Genomic DNA, 22,536 nt, shown 5'->3' with positions numbered 1-22,536 from the left:
AGTAGAAGGATGAGGGGTGCTTATAGAGGTGTATAAGATTATGAGAGGAATAGATTGGGTAGATGCAGCGAGACTCTTGCCCAGAATAGGTGAATCGAGGACCAGAGGACATAGGTTTAAGGTGAAGGGGAATAGATGTAATATGAATATGAGGGGTAATTTTCGCACACAAAGGGTGGTGGATGTATGGAACAAGCTGCCAGAGGAGGTATTTGAGGCAGGGACAACCCTAACCTTTAAGAAACAGTTAGACAGGTACATGGATAGGACAGGTTTGGAGGGATATGGACCAAATATGGGCAGGTAGGACTAGTGTTGGCCGGTGTGGGCAAGCTGGGCCGAAGGTCCTGTTGCCACACTGTATCAATCCATGACTCTAAATGAGGGTAAAGTAAGGTGCGGAAAATGCTTAAATGTGAGGCAACAGTATGTGAATGTTTCATACCGAAGATCTGTTGCAGTGAAATCGATCCTCATACCATCATAATATTTACAGAAGGGTAATAGTAAATTTAGAACAAGAAACTCTATTTCTTATTTGGAAATATGGGATTATAATCCAGCAATATATCTGCACATAATAATGTAATTTTTCAGTTCAGGCATGGGACTTTTATATTTAGTTATTCCATTGCAGTATGATATCTCAAATATGAATGTTGGCGGGATCATGCTGATATCAGGCCTGCAGGTTCAAGGCTAATTGCTGACCAGCTAAAAAGTGTATCAGCACATTCTGAATTTAACTTGCCTGTGCTTTCAGCATGGAAATATGAAACCTGGTGGATGTCAGATGCCGGTAGACCGCACTCTGACCTTGGACTCGCCAATGACCCTAGGGACATTCCATAATGACCTAAGCCAGATGCACTTATCCATGGGGTGGCGCCGTACGATGGCAGCCTTGCCAATAATGAGCATCTTTCTCGTCCCTTTCTTCATTTATTGTTTTGTAGTCTGTTGTTAAATGTATTAAATGTATGTTTTAGTGTGACTTTAGTTTTGTAGTATGTGGGGGGGGGGAACTTTTTAAAATCTCTTTCCTCGATGGAGATGCGACTTTTTCCATATCGTTTCATGGTCCGCACAGCGGACTAACATCGTGGAGCTGGCGGTCCCTTTGTTGGGGATCGACTTGGGGAGCTCCAACTGCGGAAGTCTGTGGACGTAACATCGTGGAGCTTGCGATCCCTTTGTTAGGGATCAAACTCAAGAGCTTCGAACGCCCTGACTGCGGATGGTTCGAATGCCCCGACCGCGGGAGAAAAGGAGGGAAGAAGATAATACATTATTGCTTTCTATCACAGGGCGCTGTGGTGGATGTTTATGTTAATTTTATGTAGTTGTGTGTCTTGTTGCTTTTTGGTATGGCACTGTATGGCAAATCAAATTCCTTGTATGTTTTACAATTAATTACAAAAAAAATACCTCAACTTCATCCTTTGTGGGGGAGGGGGGTTGTGCAGGCGGGGGTGTGTGTGTGGGCAGCGAGGTGTGGGGGGGGATGGGGTAGTTGTGTGGGAGGGAGGTTTGTGAGGAAGGGGCGATATGGGGGCGGGGATGTGAGGGCGGGGGAGTGTGTGGGCGGCGGGGTGTGTGGGTTGGGGAGTGTGTGTGGGGGGAAGGTGTTTGTGGGCAGGGGGGTGGGTGTGTGTGGGTGGGGGGTGTATGGGCAGGGGGGTTTGTGGGGGAGGGGTGTGTGGGCGGGAGGGGAGTTGTGGGCAGGGGGAGTGAGCTCGGAGAAAAGACGGGGAAGAGCCATGGGAAGATGGGGGCATCACGGGGGAGGGGGTGAGGAGCCAACGAGGGGGGCCAGACGGGTAGTGGCTGGAATTGGCGGTGTGATGGGGGCTCACAGTGGGCGCTGGTCACTGGTCATTCTCCTCCGCTGGGATCAGAGTCTCCGCTTTCTGTTTGGCGACATCTCCGACTCCGGGAGGGGCTGCCTGGGTTGGAAACCTCCACCAGGAGCCCTCAGCTCCAGTAAAGACTTGATGGCGCAGGAAGGGGCAGACCGTCCCAGGGATTGACAGGGAAAGAGATTAATCTGTGTGGCGCCGACTGGCAGGAGAAGAGATCGATCTGCGCACGCACGCTTTTAAAGATTTTTAAACCTCTCTATCTTTTACGACATTCAACCAATCGGAATGAAACTTGGCACACTCGCAGCACAGGAGAACGGTGAGTGAACTGGTGAAAAATCATAGCGCTATCACGAACCGTTTTTGTGCAAATAGAAGGACCGCCAAACCGGAAGATAACAAGATCAGAGTTTTAGTTATGTATAGATAGATAGATCATGCTTAAATAAATTGACTAGGTAATTGTGTTAGAATTTTTTTTTTTTTTTAATTAAAAAAAAGAAAAATACTTGCAATGGCACAGGTAGTTTAAAGGCTATTGGAGCCGTCTGTGAGCATGGCTTTAGTTTTATCCCCCTGTTGATTAATTACTGTATGTGACCCATTTAGGCTCTTAGTCATAAGGCTAATGGGCCCCATATTGATTGCCTGTTGGATCAGAGTTGTGTCATGGGTGGCCACCGTGGTGCAGCGACAGAGTTACTGCCTTACAACGTTTGTAGCACTGGAGACCTGGGTTCGATCCTGACTATGGGTGTTGTCTTTACAGAATCGTTCGAATCTTGTATGTTCTCCCCATGACTGCATGGGGTTTCTCCGATATCTTCGGTTTCTTCCCACACTCCAAAGATGTACAGGTTTGTAGGTTAATTGGCTTGGTGTATGTGTAAATTGTCCCTAGTGTGTGTAGGATAGTGTTAGTGTGTGGGGATCGCTGGTCGGTGTGGACTCGGTGGGCCGAAGGGCCTGTGCCCGCCCTGTATCTCTAAACTCTAAACATTAGGACTCATTTGATGTTCATGAGTTTAATCACTCTTTTGCAGGACAGAAAGGTTGTTTGTTGTTCGGACTTCTAATAATAGTGAATTCTATGTGTAATGGGCACTTTGACTTCCCTTGACATTTTGAGACGACCTTATATACCTTCAGAAACATTTGGCTGTTGTCCTGCAAATTTCTTAAATGAAAGCTAAAATTAGTAATTGAAGCAAGATCAATTCTGAAATCATTTTGAGTATGTAGGAACTTAATAAGGTTGAACAGGCTATCTTGCCTATAACAGAGGAACAGAAGTAAGTGTTTTACTCTCCCAAGACCTGTCCAGCATTTATAATATGTGATCTAACACCCATCAAGGATCCTGATTTTTTTTAAACTTAATTTTACTTGATGTTGTGTCATAACTTTTTGAATCAACAATTACCATGATGAATCGTGTCATTGAAGCAATATGAAAAGTAACGTAGATGATTATGATACATGATGGTGCTTCTTGAAAGGGCTATATCTAGCCAAAGGTAGGATAGATATCCAACATATCCAGGAGACGTGTTTATTTTGGAGTTCTAGGTTCCAAGTACTCACAAAGGATGGTGAGTGCTTGGAAAGTGCTGCTGGGGGTTGTGTTTGAGATATATTTGATAGTGGTATTTAAGAGACTTTGGATAGGCATATGGATATGCATGGAAAGGAGGGATATGGATTATGTATAGGCAGATAAGGATTGGTCTTGACATCATGTTTGGCACAGACATTGTGGGCTGAGGGACTGTTCTTTGTTCTATGTTCTACTGAGGGACTGTTCCTTGTTCTTTGTTCTATTGTTCTTTGTTCGATGCTCTCCCACGAGTCGTTCGGCCTTCACAGGTTCTATCTTTCACTTATTAGATACTAGAATAAATTGATTACAGTCCCCAGCTCTAACCATTAGTAAATCAAAAGCTGCCATTTTGACTGTCATTGTGACAGGTTACTTGAATGATCAGATTTGAGTCTTCCTAAAATTGAGGAGTAAATCCTTACTCATACTCCATTATGATCCTTAAAATTGTCATAAAAGAGTTTTTATTTCATTTTGATCTTTATATTTTTAATCATCCACCAACTTGATTTTTCCTGCATCTGCATGGGATGTGCCTTATTGAAACCAAATCTTTCTTGTCTCTGAATGTTAATTACTGTTTTGCTTATGACGACAGCTCAGTGATATGGTTAATACTCTTGCTGTGCAACTCCAGCTTGATCCTACATTTTGGTGCTGTCTCTGTGGACTTTGCACATCCTGTCCTTGACCATGTGGGGCCTGGGGAGTTTTGTTCCATGTACCAAAGATATGTTGGGAGACTTATTGGCTACTGTAAATTGCTCCTATTGTAGTGGATGACAGAGAATTGTGAGAGTTGATTATGTGGGTTAAAAAGAAATAAGAAAAATGTTGGGATTGCTGACATAAACTTTATGGGCTTAATGACTTTCTTTTGTGTTGTATGAAATATATGATTGATGCCAGTTTACCTGCATCAGGTCCTTTGTATATTTTGAAACTAATACCCTCTCATCAGCTGCTCTTATTCTTGATAGTACCAAGGCATCTTCCAAAACTATCTTCAAACTTGTAACGTTATGGTTATTGTTTTCACATGGCCACACACATCTCCCTCTGAAATATTTGAATGTTCTATTTCATTTCCCACAACTCTGCTTTTCTAGTTTCACCAAAGTGTATGATCTCACAGTTCCCTCATCGCATTTCAACTGCCATGTCCTCGCCTATCTCTGGAAACCTCTCGACATACAAAGACATTTGGACAGGTACTTGGATAGGAAAAGTGAAATAGAACACCACAGGAATACCGCAGGAAAATGGTTGACATGGATGCGCTAAACTGAAAAGGGTGGTTATTCTGTGGCAAGTAACTCGCTTCTTGACATATCGAGGTCTTTGATCCATTTGCAGGGCACAGGTCAGGATGAATTGGAGTTATTTCACATGGTGTAAGTAAACCAATATTTATTCATATATAATATTAGGCAATCATTCACATATTTGCAGCCTATTACAGTTGTCAATTGAACCAAACATACATTCCCTCCCTCTTCATTTAGTTGACACTTACTTGGCATTATTGAAATATCTACTGACTTATTATTCCAGTGGTTCATCATATATTGTTGATTAAATATAATTAATTTTTCAATCATGAATTGATTGTATTTCATATTCTCAGTCACCATCTTGTTATTGTATTGTATTGTATTGTATTTTAATGACCACACAGCCAGGCTGGTGGAATTTGTTTTCAGTACAGGTTCCAACATTTCATCAAACATTAAACTTGTAACATAGATATACATACAAACAGACACATTTCATAATACATAAGGGCCATGCTTATTCGTATTTCCTCACCGTACAGAGTTTAAAAAGTTAATTGCAGTGGGAATGAAACTGTTTTTGAAGCGGTTTGTTTTGGAGGCAATTGACCTAATTATTATCATATAATTATTATCATATAATAATTAGCTGTTTCAGTGAAGCAACTTCACTTTGAGACTTGAGCTGTTTTCCTTTGCATTGGTGCTGTCTGACTTGAATGTTTCCATCATTTTTTGTATTTCTATAAAACTTAAATGCAGAAACTTAGTCTCACTCCATTTGCAAGTATGCAGATTACACCACCAGATTCGAACAATTATGAGACAAAGTACAGGGAGAAGATATATAGCCTAGTAATATGGTGTCACTTCCACATGTCAGCAAGATGGAACTAGTTATTGACTTCAGGAAGCAAAGTGAAGTACAGACGCCAATCAGGATCAATGGTACCTAAGTGGAAATGGTTAAGAATTTCCACTTTGGTGTAAATATCAGCAACAGTTCATCCAGGTCCAACCACATTGAGGTTATGGCCAAAAAAGCACACCAACTTCCACAGGAGCCTAAGTTTAGCATGTCTCCAACAACTATTACCGACTTCTACAAATGTACCATAGTTAGCAGACTATCGGATTACTCCACATCTTGGTTTGGGAACAATTCTGCTCTCTATATTCTTCATTATTTGCATTTTTCCTCTTTGCATTTGTGGTGCCGGCGTATGGCTAGATTGTACTCATGTATAGAATGATATGAATTGACTGGAAAGTACTCAAACAAAAGTTTTGTCTGTATATTGGGACGTGATAATAAACTAATATCAATAGTTCGTATAACTACAGTATTTACGATTATACTTTTTTTTCAATTGGAGATTATGAACCTGTTTCCAACAATCTATGGTTAGGTTGCTTCTTAAAACATTCCAGCTTGATTCCACAATTACTTATTGTAGACATTGGGTGTGTCCTCTTTCCTGCAGTCACATTGAAGTCATGGTATAATCTCTGCTGACCTTCCATTTCTGGCTCATTACCAAAGCTCTCATACTCTGGCTGTGCTCTATTTTACTGCCATTAGTAACTCCATCCCTGCTATGTATTCCTCAAAACATCTGTAGAGCTTTGAAACTATCTTTACATTGCAATGTTGTCCTTTCTTAAAGCATCCTACTCAGTCATGATTCAGTCCATTCAGCAATTCCATACACAAGTCTTGAACCTGCAGAAGATTTATCCAAAATTTGTGTACACTCTTCTCTCTCAGTATCTTGTGCTGAACTCTGAGTTTCACCTTGTTTATGAACTCTTGTTGTGGTATGTTTGTTAACTGATCCCCATTCTATTTAAACATTCCTGAACTGCCTTCCATCAAGGTTTATAAATGGCCCCATTGTTCTGAAAGTCACTACCCAACTGATGCCTTCGACTCGGGCTATTCTCAATGGATTTGCCACCAATGGTCTGAGAATTCACAACAATCAACGCCACCTGTGCTGCTATTTCTTGCTTTATTGATACAATTGGTCGACCCATAGAAAAATAGGTATGAACTCTGCATTGTCATAGTCGTAGCAGGTCGCCGAAAAACCGGCGACTGGACCCTCCTTCGACAATGTCTACGACAAGCCTACTATGGTTAGGTTGTAGTAAATGCCTACTATGTTCTGTGTGCTGAAGCAAAGCAAGAATTTCATTGTCCTATCAGGGACACATGACAATAAACTCATTTGAATTTGAACTTGACCTACAACAACCTACCACCTAGTCGACGTCAAGCTACGGCAAGCTACCGACAACTGGTGACCCATTAGGATGTCCACCTACGACCACACCTACGTCAACCTACGTCCACCCATGACAAGCTACGACCCTGTCGGCAACAACTGAATACAACTGAAGACAATTCAGTCGCCGGTACCTGTCGCCGGTTGACGTAGGTTGACGTAGGTAGTCGCTAATGGAATTCACCGAAGTCAGCACCGGCGACAACGTACGTCACCTGGCGAAAACCTACTTCCTCCTGGTAAAAACCTACGTCATCCTGGCGATAACCTACGTCATCCTGGCGACAACCTACGACAGCACCTACGTCAGGAGAAGTGAACCTACGCTGATTGGCGTCAATCCCACTGTCGCCAAAAAAATTTTAACGTTGAAAATCCAGCGACGATCAGGAAGATGCTACGACTCTTTGGGCGACTGAGGAGACTACTCACGACCAAACAGGCGATTGCTTTTCCACTTTACGAAAATCTGTGGCATGATGTCACCCAACTCCCTTTCAAATTTCCTTGTATGATATTTCTGCATGTTCTGGCCAAACTGTCGTCTTGCCTCTTCCCAGGAACGTATTGCATGTAACTCCTTACTTCCCTTTTCAGTCCAGTTTCATATTCCCTCTTACATGTTGCAGTCACATTTCATCCCACTACTTTTCAATCCTGTATTGATTAGCATCTCTGCCCTCATGGAGAGTACTGACTGCACTCTCTTTCTGGACCATACTTTTTCTCACTGTGCACGGAACTTGCATGGTACCAATTTTGTTCCATTGGAATACAACCTATAACTCGAATCCACTATCGTTTGCTATCTGATAATACCTTGCTGCCTTCCAACCTCACCGCTCCAGCAGTCTGTTTGAACAAGACCGATGTTCCCTAATGTATGAATAAATTCTAGATTGCGCTGGTACCTAATCCTATGATCTTTTCAAAAACACAGCTCTTTGATCCAATGCCTGAACCTGACTATTCCCAAGATCATTGGTGGAAGCTCAAAGTCCATAACTATAATGGGCAACTGGACCCAATTCTATTCCAAGTAATCTATTCCAGGGATTCAACAGTGCTCTTCCCTTAACTCAGAGGATCTCTTTTCCACATATGCCCAACAACATTTTGTTCTGCCTCAATGGTAAACGATTGAGATATTTCAAATACATCAACAGGAAGATAACAGATTGACTTACCCACAGGATCTTTGCACATAATTATAGATACATTCTCAATCAACAGGTGGCCTTAAATGTAATATTCCAGTGTGCAGTTGATACCATTAAGCATTCCTGATTCCACTTCCTCATTACCTTTTATGCAATGTTCCAATAGAACAGTTCCATAAACTCATGCCATTGTTTTAAGCCATATGTAAACCCCCACCTTTTCTTCAGAGACTTGCACTTCCCAACGCAGTGTGTCCTATCCTATGACAATTGGTAAGCAGGGCCATTTCGAATAGGCATTTGTAGATTGACAGCTCCCATAATGTCCTTGGCTAAACCTCTTGGATTTTGCAACTATGGGATCTACAGTCTCCCCACTTGACCTCATGGGACCTCTTATTTTTCTACCAAATATACTTGGAGAACCATATGACTTGCCACCAAGGAAGAGACAGGGTTTCTGTGACCACCTCTATTCAGTGGTTCTGCCTGTACCTCAGAATTGTGCCCAGAAAAACAAAGACTCACATTTTTAAGTGCCATGTTACTTGGCTACTTTATACATTGGCTTAGTTGTCCGTCAAATTAAACTGATTTCACCCATTGACCATTCTGCACACCAATTGATTCTGCCATACTATTCTTTGGTCTGAAAATTACACATTTTTGTCTTTCCTTACCTAATTAAATGACAGGGAAAGAAATGGTAGATTGTGTTTAATCTGAGCAAATGTGAAGTGTTGCACTTTGAAATGTCAAATAGAAGGGGGGACAATGCAATTAATGAGAAGACCCTTAACTACGTTGATGCACAGGGGAATCTTGGGGTCCAAGTCCATAGCTCCCTGAAAATAGCACCACAAGTAGACAGTGGGACAGAAGGTGTATAGAATACTTGTCTTCATCCACTGAGGTATTGAGCATAATAGTTAGGAAGTCATGTTACAGCTTTGGAGGACTTTGCTTACATTACATTTGGAGTATTGTGTGTAGTTCTGTTCACCACATTACAGGAAGGTTGTGGATGCTTTGGCGAGGTTGCAGAAGGGGTTTACCAGAATGTTGCCAAGATTAGAAGGTATTAGCTATAAGAAGAGATTGGACAAACTTGATTGTTTTTCCTGGAGAATCAGAGATGGAGGTGAGACCTGTGTATAAAATTATGTGAGACATAGATATGGCAGACAGTTGGAATCTTTTTTTCTCAGTACGGTAATGTCAAAGACTAAAGGACATAGCTGTAAATCAGAGGAGACAGTTTAAAGGAGATATGTGAGGCAAGTTTTTGCACAGAGTGGTAGGAGTCTGAAACGTGCTGCCAGGGCGCTGCCAGAGCAGATAGGATAGTGGTGCTTAAAAGTCTTTTAATCGGTAGATGGATATGCAGGGAATGGTGGCAAATGGATCATGTGCAGATGCAAAATAACATGTAGATAAATGTTTAGTTTGGAGATAGTGTGGAAACAGGCCCTTCAGCCCTCCGTGTCCGCGCCAACAAGGGGTCCCCACACAATAACACTATCCTACACACACTAGCGACAATTTACATCTATACCAAGCCAATTAACCAAAAAATCTGTACGTCTTTGGAGTGTGGGAGGAAACCCTAACTTCCCGAAGAAAACCGACGCAGGGAAAACGTAAAAATTCCATACAGACAGTACCCATGATCAGAATTGAACCCGGGTCTCTGGCGTTGTAAGGCAGCAACTCTACCGCAGTGCCACCGTGTTACCCCTAACCTGGCATTGTATTTGGGAGAGAAAGTGATTTGAAGTACCTGTTCCTATGGTGTGCTGTTCTAAATAATTCTGGTTCTTGGATACAATTGACAAATGTGTTTCTCAAAAGTCTCCAGCACCTAATTAAAATGTTTCATTGTGTTTCACTATTTTTTCATAGGAGGGCTCTTTTTTTCTTGGCACCACTCTGTCTCTGGCACGACCAGGAATAATATCACCTTTTCTCTTCTAATGTAATGTTTGTATTCTAACCAAGTAGGTCAATAATACTAAGATGCAAGAAACTGCAAATAGGGTATGTTACAAAACTTACCTTCAGCGGCGCTGCAGTTCTGTCACTGGCCATGTGCGCGACTTTGGAGCCTTTGGGGGGGGGGGGGGGCAGTGTTAAAATGCGTTTTTCTCCTGCCTGTCCTGGATATATTTTCTCGGGGTGCTAGCTAACGCTGAAGAATTGTTCCGACGGCCGTTCTGTGAATTTTTTTTTTAATCGCTGGACAATTTCAGCGCTGAAGTAAAATAAAAAGCCATTTCTAATGCCGTCAACGTCGATAACCGGGACGGATTTCAGGTACGGGACAGCTAAAGGAAAGACGTTTATTTTAAGAAACATGCTTCTTAGGATTACCTTAATCCACATTTTACGTTGCGAAAAGGTGATTTAGGTCCCATACGAACCGGCAGTATTTTTCCTGTCGATATGGGGTTTAAATTCACCGCAACCGCAATGTTCCAATCGATCGCGTTCCACAAAATCCCACGCAAGATGATTTAAATGGCCATTAATTTACAGGAGTTAAACAATAAATTCCTTCCATTTGGCCTATAAATTTATGACAATGAGATTTAAAAATCATGTTATATTGTGAATTCTTGTGTGAATGTTATTTGGACACTTAGGCTATTTAAAAATGTTAATCTTTTCTTAAGAAATGGATAGATGTTTAGATCTAGTAATTGAATTTTGTAATTTGCTACAATTGGGTAACTAACTAATTATATGCATTAATTTCAGGTCATCCAAGTAAGATTGTTTCATATTTGTTTCATAATGCTTCAATCTATTATAACTGAACATTTCATTCAGTTCTCTTAATTTTTAAGAAAGTTATGGGCTTTTGACTGCCCTCGATCACAGCTTTTGTGTTAAGTCAATGGAAAAGCAATAGGGAACAAGATGTTAATTTCCGAATATTAAAATGGCCATAACTTTTTTAATACTGAAGATATGAAAGTGAATTAGGTGTCAAATTAAACTTATTTTTATGCTTTATCTGATGGGATAAATTGCAGACTTGATTTTTTAAATCTCAAAATGATGTAACACTGCTACAAATGCTGGCATCTTGAGCATTGCCAATGTGATGTGTATTGCTTCCTTTTTATAGCAGCTTCTATAAGGAAATAAACAGGTTGCACTATCAACTGAACATGTTTTATTCAATGCTATAACAACGCTATAACCAAACAGCAATGTGTGGTGTAAGGATCAAAGTCTTAACTCCTAGCACCTTGTATACTGAGACACTACAGTTTTGAATGTGAATTTTCAAAAAAAAAAATTATTGGTGATTTGCAGTGTAATGCTGCTTATTTTAATAAGTGTCATTCAGGAATATATTTATTTTTAATTTCCTAAATTGAAATAAAGATAAAGAAGAAAATTAAGATTATTTTCTGTCCTAAGGCATAAGCTAATAGTTGAGACCATAACATATTTAGATCTCTCAAGTTACTGTTAATGTAACCCTCTGACCAGCAATGTATCATTATCTCACTGCACCTGTTTTTAATAGCCCAAGTCATTTGTCAGCGTAAGGAATGTTTACAGTAAATGAATGGTTGGTGGCTAATTTCTTTACTCACTCTTTGGATGATCACTCTAGATACTTAAAGCAGCATGGGATTTTTAAAAAGTATTTCCATCATTATTTGAAAAAAGAATAGCATTTTTTTAATATGCCACGTGAATGATAAATGGAGTATCTATTTAAGTTGCCAGAAGTATGTTTCTGGCTTGCGTTTTGGATCTAGCTCAATATGTTAAGGCAAGTAAGTGGATGAAGCAAACCCTTAGCTCTAAACATAGCCTGTGCTGAGAATCACCAACTGATGGTGTTCATGTTTCAGTAAAAAAAAGTGCAACCTATTGGCAAGATCACTTTACAACAAAATTTATAGCATCCAGAATTTCAACTTATTAGAATTAGGATCTGTTATTTAATAACAAATGTATGAATATATACTTACAGAAATGTGGTGCTTTTCACCAGGGCTTGGGTAGCTATGGTAAACCTGTTGGCTTGATGTACACTACCTAGGTAAGTAGAGTAGCACAGTGGGACTGTAAGTAATGCAGCTGCGTCAGTACTACAAATTTGTAATTTGGGTAGGTATTTCAGGTAAAATATTGCTTTTCATGTTTGACTGGAAGAGGGGGCTGCAGTGACTGTGACTTAGCAGTTGATGAATTTGGAAATGATTGTAATTAATCCTGTTGAAGGTGCAATGCCCCAACCTCTATGAATAATGGCAATATCAACACATTACACTGAGTGAGGCAGAGTCAATACAGTTTTATGAACTAGAAATTATATTTAACAAATTTGTTGTTTGGTTTTATTGGAGGCACTGCAACATAGGTATGGAAAACCCTGTGGATGAGGTATTGTGCATTTGGATGTTAAGGAGGCATACAGTCAGTTAACACATGGGTTATTATAAGAGGCTAGTACTACATTAACACGGATTGAGGATTGGTTAACAGAGGGAAAGCGAAAAGCAAGCAAAAAACATAGTTTAAGATAGATGGGTAGTATCATTTTAGGGCTGCAAGGATTAGTGCTTGGGCCTCGGCTATTTATAATCTGCAGCCTTAAATGAGAGAACCATGTGTCATATATTGAGCTTTGATGACAGTACAAAGCTAGGTGAGTAAGAAAGATGTTGCAAAGGCATATAAATTAGTGAACTAATTGACTAAGAATATAGCAGGTTAGCCAATCGGGTTTAAAGAAACAAGATGCTGGAGGAACTCAGTGGGTCAGGGGGCATCTGTGGAATGAAATGGACAGATGATGTTTTGGATCAGGACCCTTCTTCAAACCAAGTCCGAATCTGAAACATCGTCTGTCTATTTCCCTCCACAGATGCTGCCTGACCCAGAGTTCCTTCAGCACTTTGTTTTTTTTGCTCAAGATTCCAGCTCTACAGTTTCTTGTATCTCAAGTTAGATTCAAATGTGTTTTTGACAGACAGAGAGACAATTTTGCACTCTGTCAGGTAGATTCCAATGCTGTATCACATTTGGCAAAACACATGCAGTTCTGAAACAAAATTCACCAGTTCTATTGTGAATGTTGACATGATCCTTAGCCTTTATTTTATTCAGTAGATTCAGCCATTGTTTGAAATTGCTTACTCACCAGCATCTTCCACTTGGTGCTTCTGGCTCAAGATGGTTGTAAATATTTCAGTCTTAATATTTTAATTTCTGTGCTGGGCATTACCAAACTTGAAAATGTGGATCTTCATTGAATCTTTACTAATTATCAACTGTTTGATTGTCTGCCAAATTTCTTAACTGCATGAAGCTTTGGTGGTCACCTCAGTGCTTACTTCAGTTTATGATATGACGTATCAACTGAGAATTCTTTAACCAGCTGCAGAATGATATTCTCTTGCTCAAATGTTTGATCTTTATAGTCAACTAGTGTGCTGATCGTAACCCAGCCTGAATGAGTAAATTGACACTTGGAGAAATTCTGATGTAATTAGACATGCCCTTCATGTTTGTGGGTTTCTTCAGTGTGACATCTGTAATATGCACAAACAGATTTAAACAAAGTAACCATTATTGGACAGTGATTGCAAGATCATAATTAGTTTTTATATATTTGTTGAAGTGGGTGCATGTGTGGGGCATTTCCAGAGTGTGCGCATATTAGATTAGATTAGATTAGATTCCTTTATTGTCATTTAGACCTTTCAGTCTAAACGAAATTATGTTGCCTGCAGTCATACACAGAACCAATAAAAACAAAACATACAATAAACACAAATGAAACATCCACCACAGTGAGTTCACCAAGCACATCCTCACTGTGATGGAGGCAAAGTCTTAGTCTCCGTCTCTTCCCTCCTTGTTCTCCCTCTGCGCTGAGGCGATCGATCCAGGCCGGAGATGCCGCCCTCCAGTCCAGCAGACCTCCGTGGTGATGTCGCCGCCGCCGAAAGCCGGAACGCCGTCTCCGCTCCAGACGGCCCGCCACAGCATCAGCTCCGGGCAGCCGCCCCAGCTCCAGGCCGCTGCCCCAGCTCCAGGCCGCTGCCCCAGCTCCGGGTCCCGCAGTCTCCGCTCCAGGCCGCTGCCCCAGCTCCGGGTCCCGCAGTCTCCGCTCCGGGCCGCTGCCCCAGCTCCGGGTCCCGCAGTCTCCGCTCCGGGCAGCCGCCCCAGCTCCAGGCCGCCGCCCCAGCTCCGGGTCCCGCAGTCTCCGCTCCGGGCAGCCGCCCCAGCTCCGCCATTAGGCCTCAGCGCAGACGGGGTATATGCGGGGTATTTTGGGCGGGAAAGGCCTGCGGAATCAGCCATGTTTGCCAGATGTTTCTGAGTTTATGTATTACAGAAATAAGTTGCTTAAAGCTTAAATAAAGTTAAGTAAATTACGAGTAGTGTAAAAGTTTAATTTGCCTCACAACATTTGTTATTTGTATATATAACATATTTGTTATAAACTCAGTTTAAGCTGAGATATTCATCATTCTCTGATTTGAGTGTATTGAAATACTGTGTTCATTTTAATTGCCAACTGCAAACTAAATATACAGATAGAGTAAAGAATGTAGAGAAGAACAAGTGTGATGTCGAGTATAAAGAGAAGTCAAAGTTCTGGAAATAAATCATTGAAGAATATAAACTATTGAATAGTACATGTAAAGTACATCCAGATTATTTTGAAAGGAATATTTGTTCAGAGATATGGTTGTAAGATGGACTGGCCAATATGAAGACAGTATGAGCTCCTTGTAGTGGTGTCACTCCAATATTCCTGCTGCCCTTAACCTTCTAGGTAGCAGAGAGCAGATCATGGGTTTGAAACCCTGGCATGTTGTTGCAATAGGTCCTGGAGATTGTATAGACATGAAGCCATGGTGCACAGGTATGGTGGGAAAAGGTTGTTGAAATGCCAGAAAAGTTTGGCTGCTGTCTCGCGGATAATGTCCAGCTTCTTGAGTTATTTGGGAAATGTACACATCTATATATTTCACATTCTGTTGATGTCATCCACCTGAGTGAGCCCATCTATGTCATTTGTCAAAGAAATGTGGAAAGTTTAATCATATTTGTAATTCCTACTGTGTGGTTGTTGGTAAGTCCTAAAGTGAGCAACATATATAATCCTTGGTACACATAAATGCTGGAGAAACTCAGCGGGTGCAGCAGCATCTATGGAGCGAAGGAAATAGGTGACGTTTCGGGCCAAAACCCTTCTTCAGACTGATAGGGGGTGGGGGAGAAGGAAGGAAAAAGGGAGGAGGAGGAGCCCGAGGGCGGGGGGATGGGAGGAGACAGCTCGAGGGTTAAGGAAGGGGAGGAGACAGCAAGGACTAGCAAAATTGGGAGAATTCAATGTTCCATCCCGTCGGACGCAGGCTACCCAGGCGGAATATGAGGTGGTGTTCCTCCAATTTCCGGTGTTGCTCACTCTGGCAATGGAGGAGACCCAGGACAGAGAGGTCGGATTGGGAATGGGAGGGGGAGTTGAAGTGCTGAGCCACCGGGAGTTCAGGTAGGTTCTTGCGGACTGAGCGGAGGTGTTCGGCGAAACGATCGCCCAACCTCCGCTTAGTCTCACCGATGTAAATCAGCTGGCAACTAGAGCAGCGGATGCAGTAAATGAGGTTGGAGGAGATACAGGTGAACCTTTGTCGCACCTGGAACAACTGCTTGGGTCCTTGAATGGAGTCGAGGGGGGAGGTAAAGGGACAGGTGTATATAATCCTTGATCTGTCGCGGTGACAGGATGAGAGATAGGCTCTAAATTGTTCTTAAATAGAAATCTTATGCTAATGATGGTCCAAAGAACTTCATAGATGCCATCTTTTCACTATTAAGAGCTGTTGAAAGCCTGACACTATGACACATATTTGATGCAGTCTTCTTCGTGTGAAGAATGAACTTGATACCACAAAGACTTTACAGTGTAATAATCTACTAATACTAGAGTCTCCAAAGTCATACAGCACGGAAACAGGCCCTTCGGCCCAACCAGTCAATGCCAATCCAGATGCCACAACCCAGCTCGTCTTATTCGCCCATGTTTGGCCCATATCCCTCCACACCTTTCCTATCCATATATTTGTCCAAATGTTTTAAAAATGTTGTTATTGTACCTCCTTCAACTACTTTGTGAAAAAAAAATCCTATTCTGGTTCCTTTTAAATCTTAGCTCCCTGACCTTAAACCTCTAGTTCTTAATTTCCCCTACCCTGGGGAAAAGACTATATTCATTCCATCCATTCCCCTCATGATTTTATACAACTCTACATGATCATCTCTCAGCCTCTTGTGCTCCAAGGAATAAAGTCCTCACATGCCCAACCTCTTCCTACAGCTCAGGCCCTCGACCTTGTAAATCTTCTCTGCACTCTTTCCAGTTTAATGGCATCTTTGCTATAGCAGGGTAGCCAAAACTGAACACAATACTCTGTGCGGCCTCACCAGTATCTTGAACTGTGACATTCTATATTCAATTCCCTGACTGATAAAGGCCAACATGCCTTAAGCATTCTTCTCCATCCTGTTATGTCGTTGCAGGTCCAGTTAGTTGTGCCCATATAGATAATGTCGATGGCCTTGCCCTCATCAACCTTTACTTCTTCAAAAACTCAATCATGAGACACAATCTCTCACAATCAAAACCACGTTGACCATCCTGTATCAAACCCTACCTATCCAAATGCGTGTACAGGTGCACAACCTTTTATCCGAAAGCCTTGGGACCAGACACTTTTCGTAATTCAGAATTTGTCGGTCTTCGGAATGGAATTTTTTTAGCGTAGATTTTAATGGCTGGCTCAGTGGTAGAGTGCTCGGCTCATATCCGCAAGGTCGCGAGTTTGCGCCTTGATCCTGGCAGTTACTCGATCGCGAGTTTGAGTCTTCAATGTAGTTTTTTCTTGCAGAATAAATGTTTGTATGAATTGCAGTGCAGGAGAGGTGTACTGACTGTGTGGGCAGAACTTTGGAAGTGATTGCCCACCAGTCTAAAAAGCCGCTGTGTCTCCCTGTCCCTGGGATAGCAGGGGGCGATCAAACAGCACAATACCCCCCTCCCCCTCCAACTCCGGAGGAATCCGCTCCCCGATGGGCCGCTACCAAAGATCATAGAGGAGCTCCTCTATGATCTTTGGCCGCTACGGCGACAAGTGGCAGTTTTCCCACAGCCCGAGCTGCGTCCCCTCATCCGCCACCCCAAGAACAAGACGTACCTTGCACACCATCAGCTTCTGCCCCTACGTGTTCCTCTGGAGTTGGAGCGGGGCTGGGCTGGAGTTGCTGCTGGCTGTGGGTCTCTGGGATCTCCGTGCTTGCAGTGGGCCTGGGGGTCGGTGGGCGGCGGTGGGAGCCTGTGGACCTACGGACCTACCTCCGTGGAGCTAGCCAGCTTCGGAGCGTGGAGAGCTGCGGCGGCGCGCTGCTGCGACCCGACTCCGATGGATGGTGACACCGGGAGCTCGCGGGTCCCCGGTGGGAGACTGCTTTGCGGGGCATCGGCAGCGGCGACTTCTCCCGCCCGAATTATGGGGTTGAAAGTGACCTGGAGCGGGGCCTTACAACGCCCGGCGCGGCTGTAAATTGCCGCGGACTTGCTAGCGCCCGCCGGGGGCTTTGACCTCGACTTTGGGAGAGGAATGGAGAGCAGGGGAGAGACAAGTCTTTGCCTTCCATCACAGCGAGGAGGAGACTCACTGTGATGGATGTTTATGTGAATTGAATTGTGTTGGTGTGTGTCTTGGTTCTTTTTTTGTATGGCTGCAGGTTATTATTGTATTGTATTGGTGTCCCGTTGGTCCTGACGTCTCCGGCCACCCCCCTGGACTGGAGCTGAAGGGAAGACAGTGCAAAGCCCCCGCGCCGGTGCAATGGGCGGGGAGCTGGAGAGGGGAGGGAAGGGGTCACATACATGGCCGGGAAGCAGAGGGGCGTAGGTGGGGTGAAACTGAAGGGAGCGACAATCTGCACTGTGTATCGTGAGTCTACCGTGGGAACTTTTAAACTCAGCGGGCAGGCAGCAGCATATTGTCAATTATTAACCCTCCCGCGCAATATACCCTCACCTTCTCTTTTATGAATGGGGATTTAGTACCCCTTTCTTCGAGGACCGACCGGAGGTTCCGCTGTCACCTCTGCGGGCCGCCCTCGGTGAACGTTTTCAAGGACCTTTCTTCAAGGACCGAAAAAATGTCCGCTATTCGGAGGTTTTCGTTATTTGGATCTTCGGATAAAAGGTTGTGCACCTGTATATCTTATCCCTCAGAAAATGCTCCAGTAACTTTCCTCCCACAGACGTGAGGCTTACAGGTCTATAGTTCCAAGGTTTTTTTTTAAACCCTTGTACAGAGGCACAACATAAGCCTCCAACACCTCACCTGTGACTACCAATGATTCATATATCTTAGCCAAGATTCCTGCAATTTCTTCTCTAGCTTTCCACAGCTCGTGTGCTTTGAAATATATCATCTCATCCAGGAGATTTATCTACCTTCATATGACTCAGGATGTCCACTTCCTCCATAATTATAATAAGGATGGTTTCAAGACATCTCCATTAGCTGTTCCAAGTTCTCTAGTCTTCATGTTTTACTCTGTGGTAAAGTTAGAGGAGAAATACTCATCAAGCAACTTGGCCATCTTCTGCAGCTCCATACATAGATGAGAACTTTGATTTCTGAGGAGCCTTATTTTCTATCTAGTTACCTCTTTTCCCTAAATTTACATAAAATCTCTGGATTCTCCTTAATCTTGCTTGCCAGAGCTATCTTGCCCGTTTTGCCTTCCTGATTTTTCTTCTTAAATTTCCTCCTCAAACCTATGTACACTCAAGCCCATCTGCCTATGCCTGGCCCATTCGTCTTTCATTTTCCTGACAGCCTCAATTTCTCTTGTCATCCAGAGTTCCTTACTCATACCAGTCATTTCATTCATTCTAACCTTGAATTTTCACACTTTTAGAAGCATCCCACTTTCTGTATGTCCCTTTGCCTGCAAATAACATTGACTGCAGTCAACATTGAATATTCTTATTCATATATTGCTCTCTGATTGTATTCCTTTTGTGGATCTGTGCACCATGTGCAACTGAATGAAGTGGTTAAAGTATCTTGTACACTGATGGTTGTTGTTTTCTTGTCAGTAGTTCGAGCACTTGTCGATCAGAATTTTGGAAAATGTAAAAATGTTCTCAACAGCTCATTTTGTTTTATGTAGGATGACGAAGTTGTACTTCAGTCCGTTGCCACCATCAAGAAAGAACAACGTAAATTTTGCTTGTCAACTGAAGGATTTGGCAGTCGTTTGTGTTTTCTCGAGCCTACTTCAGAAGCTAAGGTATTTGAATTTTGCATTCAGATTTCATCATATAATTTGTAGAATATTCATTCTCAGTGATGACATGGGCTTAAAATATGAAAACAAAATGTCAAATATTTTCAAATTAATTTGCATACTATCAGCAATTTAAACAAATGGAAATCAATTAATTAATTGTCAAAATAAAATGCCATTTATGTCTTGAAGTTTAGATATTTTCTCTTTGTTTTGCTGTTCTATCCTGTTTTGCTAAATGAGAAGCATTTGGACAATTTATTCTTCATCAATTGCTGTTGCATAGTGAACGAAATAAACAGTGCTAAATGAAAATCAGCAGGGTAGATGACTTGTTTTCTTTAAATTATTTGGCATGTCCATTTTAAAAAAATGTTTGCTTTTCTATTATCTTGCTTTGCAAATATTTGTGACCTTATTTACCTCATATTTAACATGATGTGATGATGGAGACATTGCACGGCTTAGTGAATTGCAAAGAGACAAAAAGCTTTCCGCCTATTTGGGCTCTTTTCCCTCAAAACTCTACCCCCCCTCCCCCCAGCCAAACCTCTTATCACTGTGTTCAGTTTTCAAACTGCTCATATAAATGGTGGCCGACTAGGAAAAGGGGAGATGCAGCGAGACCTGGGTGTCATGGTACACCAGTCATTGAAAGTGGGCATGCAGGTGCAGCAGGCAGTAAAGAAAGCGAATGGTATGTTAGCTTTCATAGCAAAAGGATTTGAGTATAGGAGCAGGGAGGTTCTACTGCAGTTGTACAGGGTCTTGGTGAGACCACACCTGGAGTATTGCGTACAGTTTTGGTCTCCAAATCTGAGGAAGGACATTATTGCCATAGAGGGAGTGCAGAGAAGGTTCACCAGACTGATTCCTGGGATGTCAGGACTGTCTTATGAAGAAAGACTGGATAGACTTGGTTTATACTCTCTAGAATTTAGGAGATTGAGAGGGGATCTTATAGAAACTTACAAAATTCTTAAGGGGTTGGACAGGCTAGATGCAGGAAGATTGCTCCCGATGTTGGGGAAGTCCAGGACAAGGGGTCACAGCTTAAGGATAAGGGGGAAATACTTTAAAACCGAGATGAGAAGAACTTTTTTCACACAGAGAGTGGTGAATCTCTGGAACTCCCTGCCACAGAGGGTAGTCGAGGCCAGTTCATTGGCTATATTTAAGAGGGAGTTAGATGTGGCCCTTGTGGCTAAGGGGATCAGAGGGTATGGAGAGAAGGCAGGTACGGGATACTGAGTTGGATGATCAGCCATGATCATATTGAATGGCGGTGCAGGCTCGAAGGGCCGAATGGCCTACTCCTGCACCTAATTTCTATGTTTCTATGTTTCTATAGTTTAGATAAGCGTGAACCCTAGGTTGTTATAACATTCAGATCAGTGGTGGTGCGTACACACTATAATATCTGCCGAGCAATATTTGGGAAAAAAAAAAGCTATGGATATTATGCCATCTGTTATAATCAATCCTTACCTCCCATGTGTCAGTCAGTTGTGTGTTGTGGTGCCTGACACTGCAACAACAGCATGGGCTTGCTGTGGGCAGGGCTGCACTGTGGCGCTGCGGTAAAGTTACTGCCTTACAGTGTCTGCAGCGCCAGAGACCCGGGTTCAATCCCGACTACAGGTGCTGCCTGTACGCAGTTTGTACGTTCTCCCCGTGACCGCGTGGGTTTTCTTCGAGATCTTCGGTTTCTTTCCACACTCCAAAGACGTACAGGTTTGTAGGTTAATTGGCTTGGTGTAACTTGTCCCTACTGCGTGTACGATAGTGTTAACATGCGGGGATCACTGGTCAGTGTGGACTCAATGGGACAGAGGGTCTGTTTCTCTAAAAACGTGTTTGTTCAGTAACAACTGGACATGTTCAGGACATGTTCTGCCTGTGTTACTATTGTTTAAAGAACATTTGAATTCTGAGGGCTGTTTCTAATCAAATCATATTTTTTTTGGTAACCATAAAGGAAGGCAAGATTATTGGAAAATTACATAACATTAAACCTTAATGGAAGTTGATTAAAGCAGTTTGGGAGAAAAAAAACTTTTACATAGTTCAGGATTATCGTTGGGTCGCTGAGTCTAATTCCTGTGATTCTTTTCACAACAGCACTGTGGGATTGTTTTCATCAGAACGAATGCAAACAGTAGGCAGTAGACAATAGACAATACACAATAGGTGCAGGAGTAGGCCATTCTGCCCTTCGAGCAGCACCACCATTCAGGGCCGGCCTTAGGAGGTACGGGGCCCAATTGGGAACAATTTTGGTGAGCCCCAGTTTCCCAGCCAAGGTCTGTAGAATCATAGAAATACAAATAAAGTCTATTATAGACTTTATATCTGTAGAATGTAAAGTAATCAAAATGTGCGCTTAAAAAGTGCCTGCGAGTTAATGGACCAAACAGATCTAAGCTACATTTTAATATAAAATTTCATACATGTAAGTGTGTGTGTGTGTGTGTGTGTGCGCGCCTTATGTGTGTGTGTGGGAGGTAAGGAGAGAAGGGAGGGAAGGGAGGAAGGAGAGAAGGGAGTGAGGGAAGTAGAGAAAGAAATAAGGGAGGGAGGGAAGGAGAGAAGGGAAAGGAGAGCGAGGGAGGGAAGGAGAGAAGGGAGGGGGGGAAGGAGATAAGGGAGGGAGAGAAGAAGGGAAGGGAGGGAGAGGGCCGGCGGCGGGAGCGGCTGCCGGGGTCTGGGCGAATGCGTGTGAGCTGAGGCCGAGGTTTGTAAACATTGCTCCAAACCCCGGCCCGGCCCTCCCTGTATTGTTCACCGCGTCTCCACGGGGAGAGAGATGGGGTGGAGCCGGGGCTGTGTGCGTGAAGCACGGTGACTGGAGGGGCGGGAGCACTGCTCTGGGACCATGAGGGAACCCCTCTCCCCCTTCTCCATTCCCCCTTACACCCCCCTCCCCGTCTACCCTTTTCTTCCCCCTCCACCCCTCTACTCTCTCTCCACTCCTTTCTCCCCCCTCCACCCGGGGTAGATCTA

General features: G+C 42.9%; 1 protein-coding gene across 5 annotated transcripts in view; it reads left to right on the top strand.

The window, feature by feature from the left end:
- ryr3 (ryanodine receptor 3) overlaps nt 1–22,536 on the top strand; it is a 358,203-nt gene that overhangs the window by 31,451 nt on the left and 304,216 nt on the right. For all 5 annotated transcript variants that reach the window (XM_033026930.1, XM_033026931.1, XM_033026929.1 and 2 more), the window contains exon 2: nt 19,417–19,536. In XM_033026930.1, coding sequence (XP_032882821.1) covers nt 19,417–19,536 — 120 coding nt within the window. The remainder of the gene's footprint in view (nt 1–19,416; nt 19,537–22,536) is intronic.

This window comes from Amblyraja radiata, chromosome 9 (assembly GCF_010909765.2).
Source record: "Amblyraja radiata isolate CabotCenter1 chromosome 9, sAmbRad1.1.pri, whole genome shotgun sequence".
In the NCBI taxonomy this organism is placed as follows: domain Eukaryota; kingdom Metazoa; phylum Chordata; class Chondrichthyes; order Rajiformes; family Rajidae; genus Amblyraja; species Amblyraja radiata.
The sequence above is the reverse complement of the archived record's forward strand: the minus strand, read 5'-3'. Positions and strand labels throughout refer to the sequence as shown.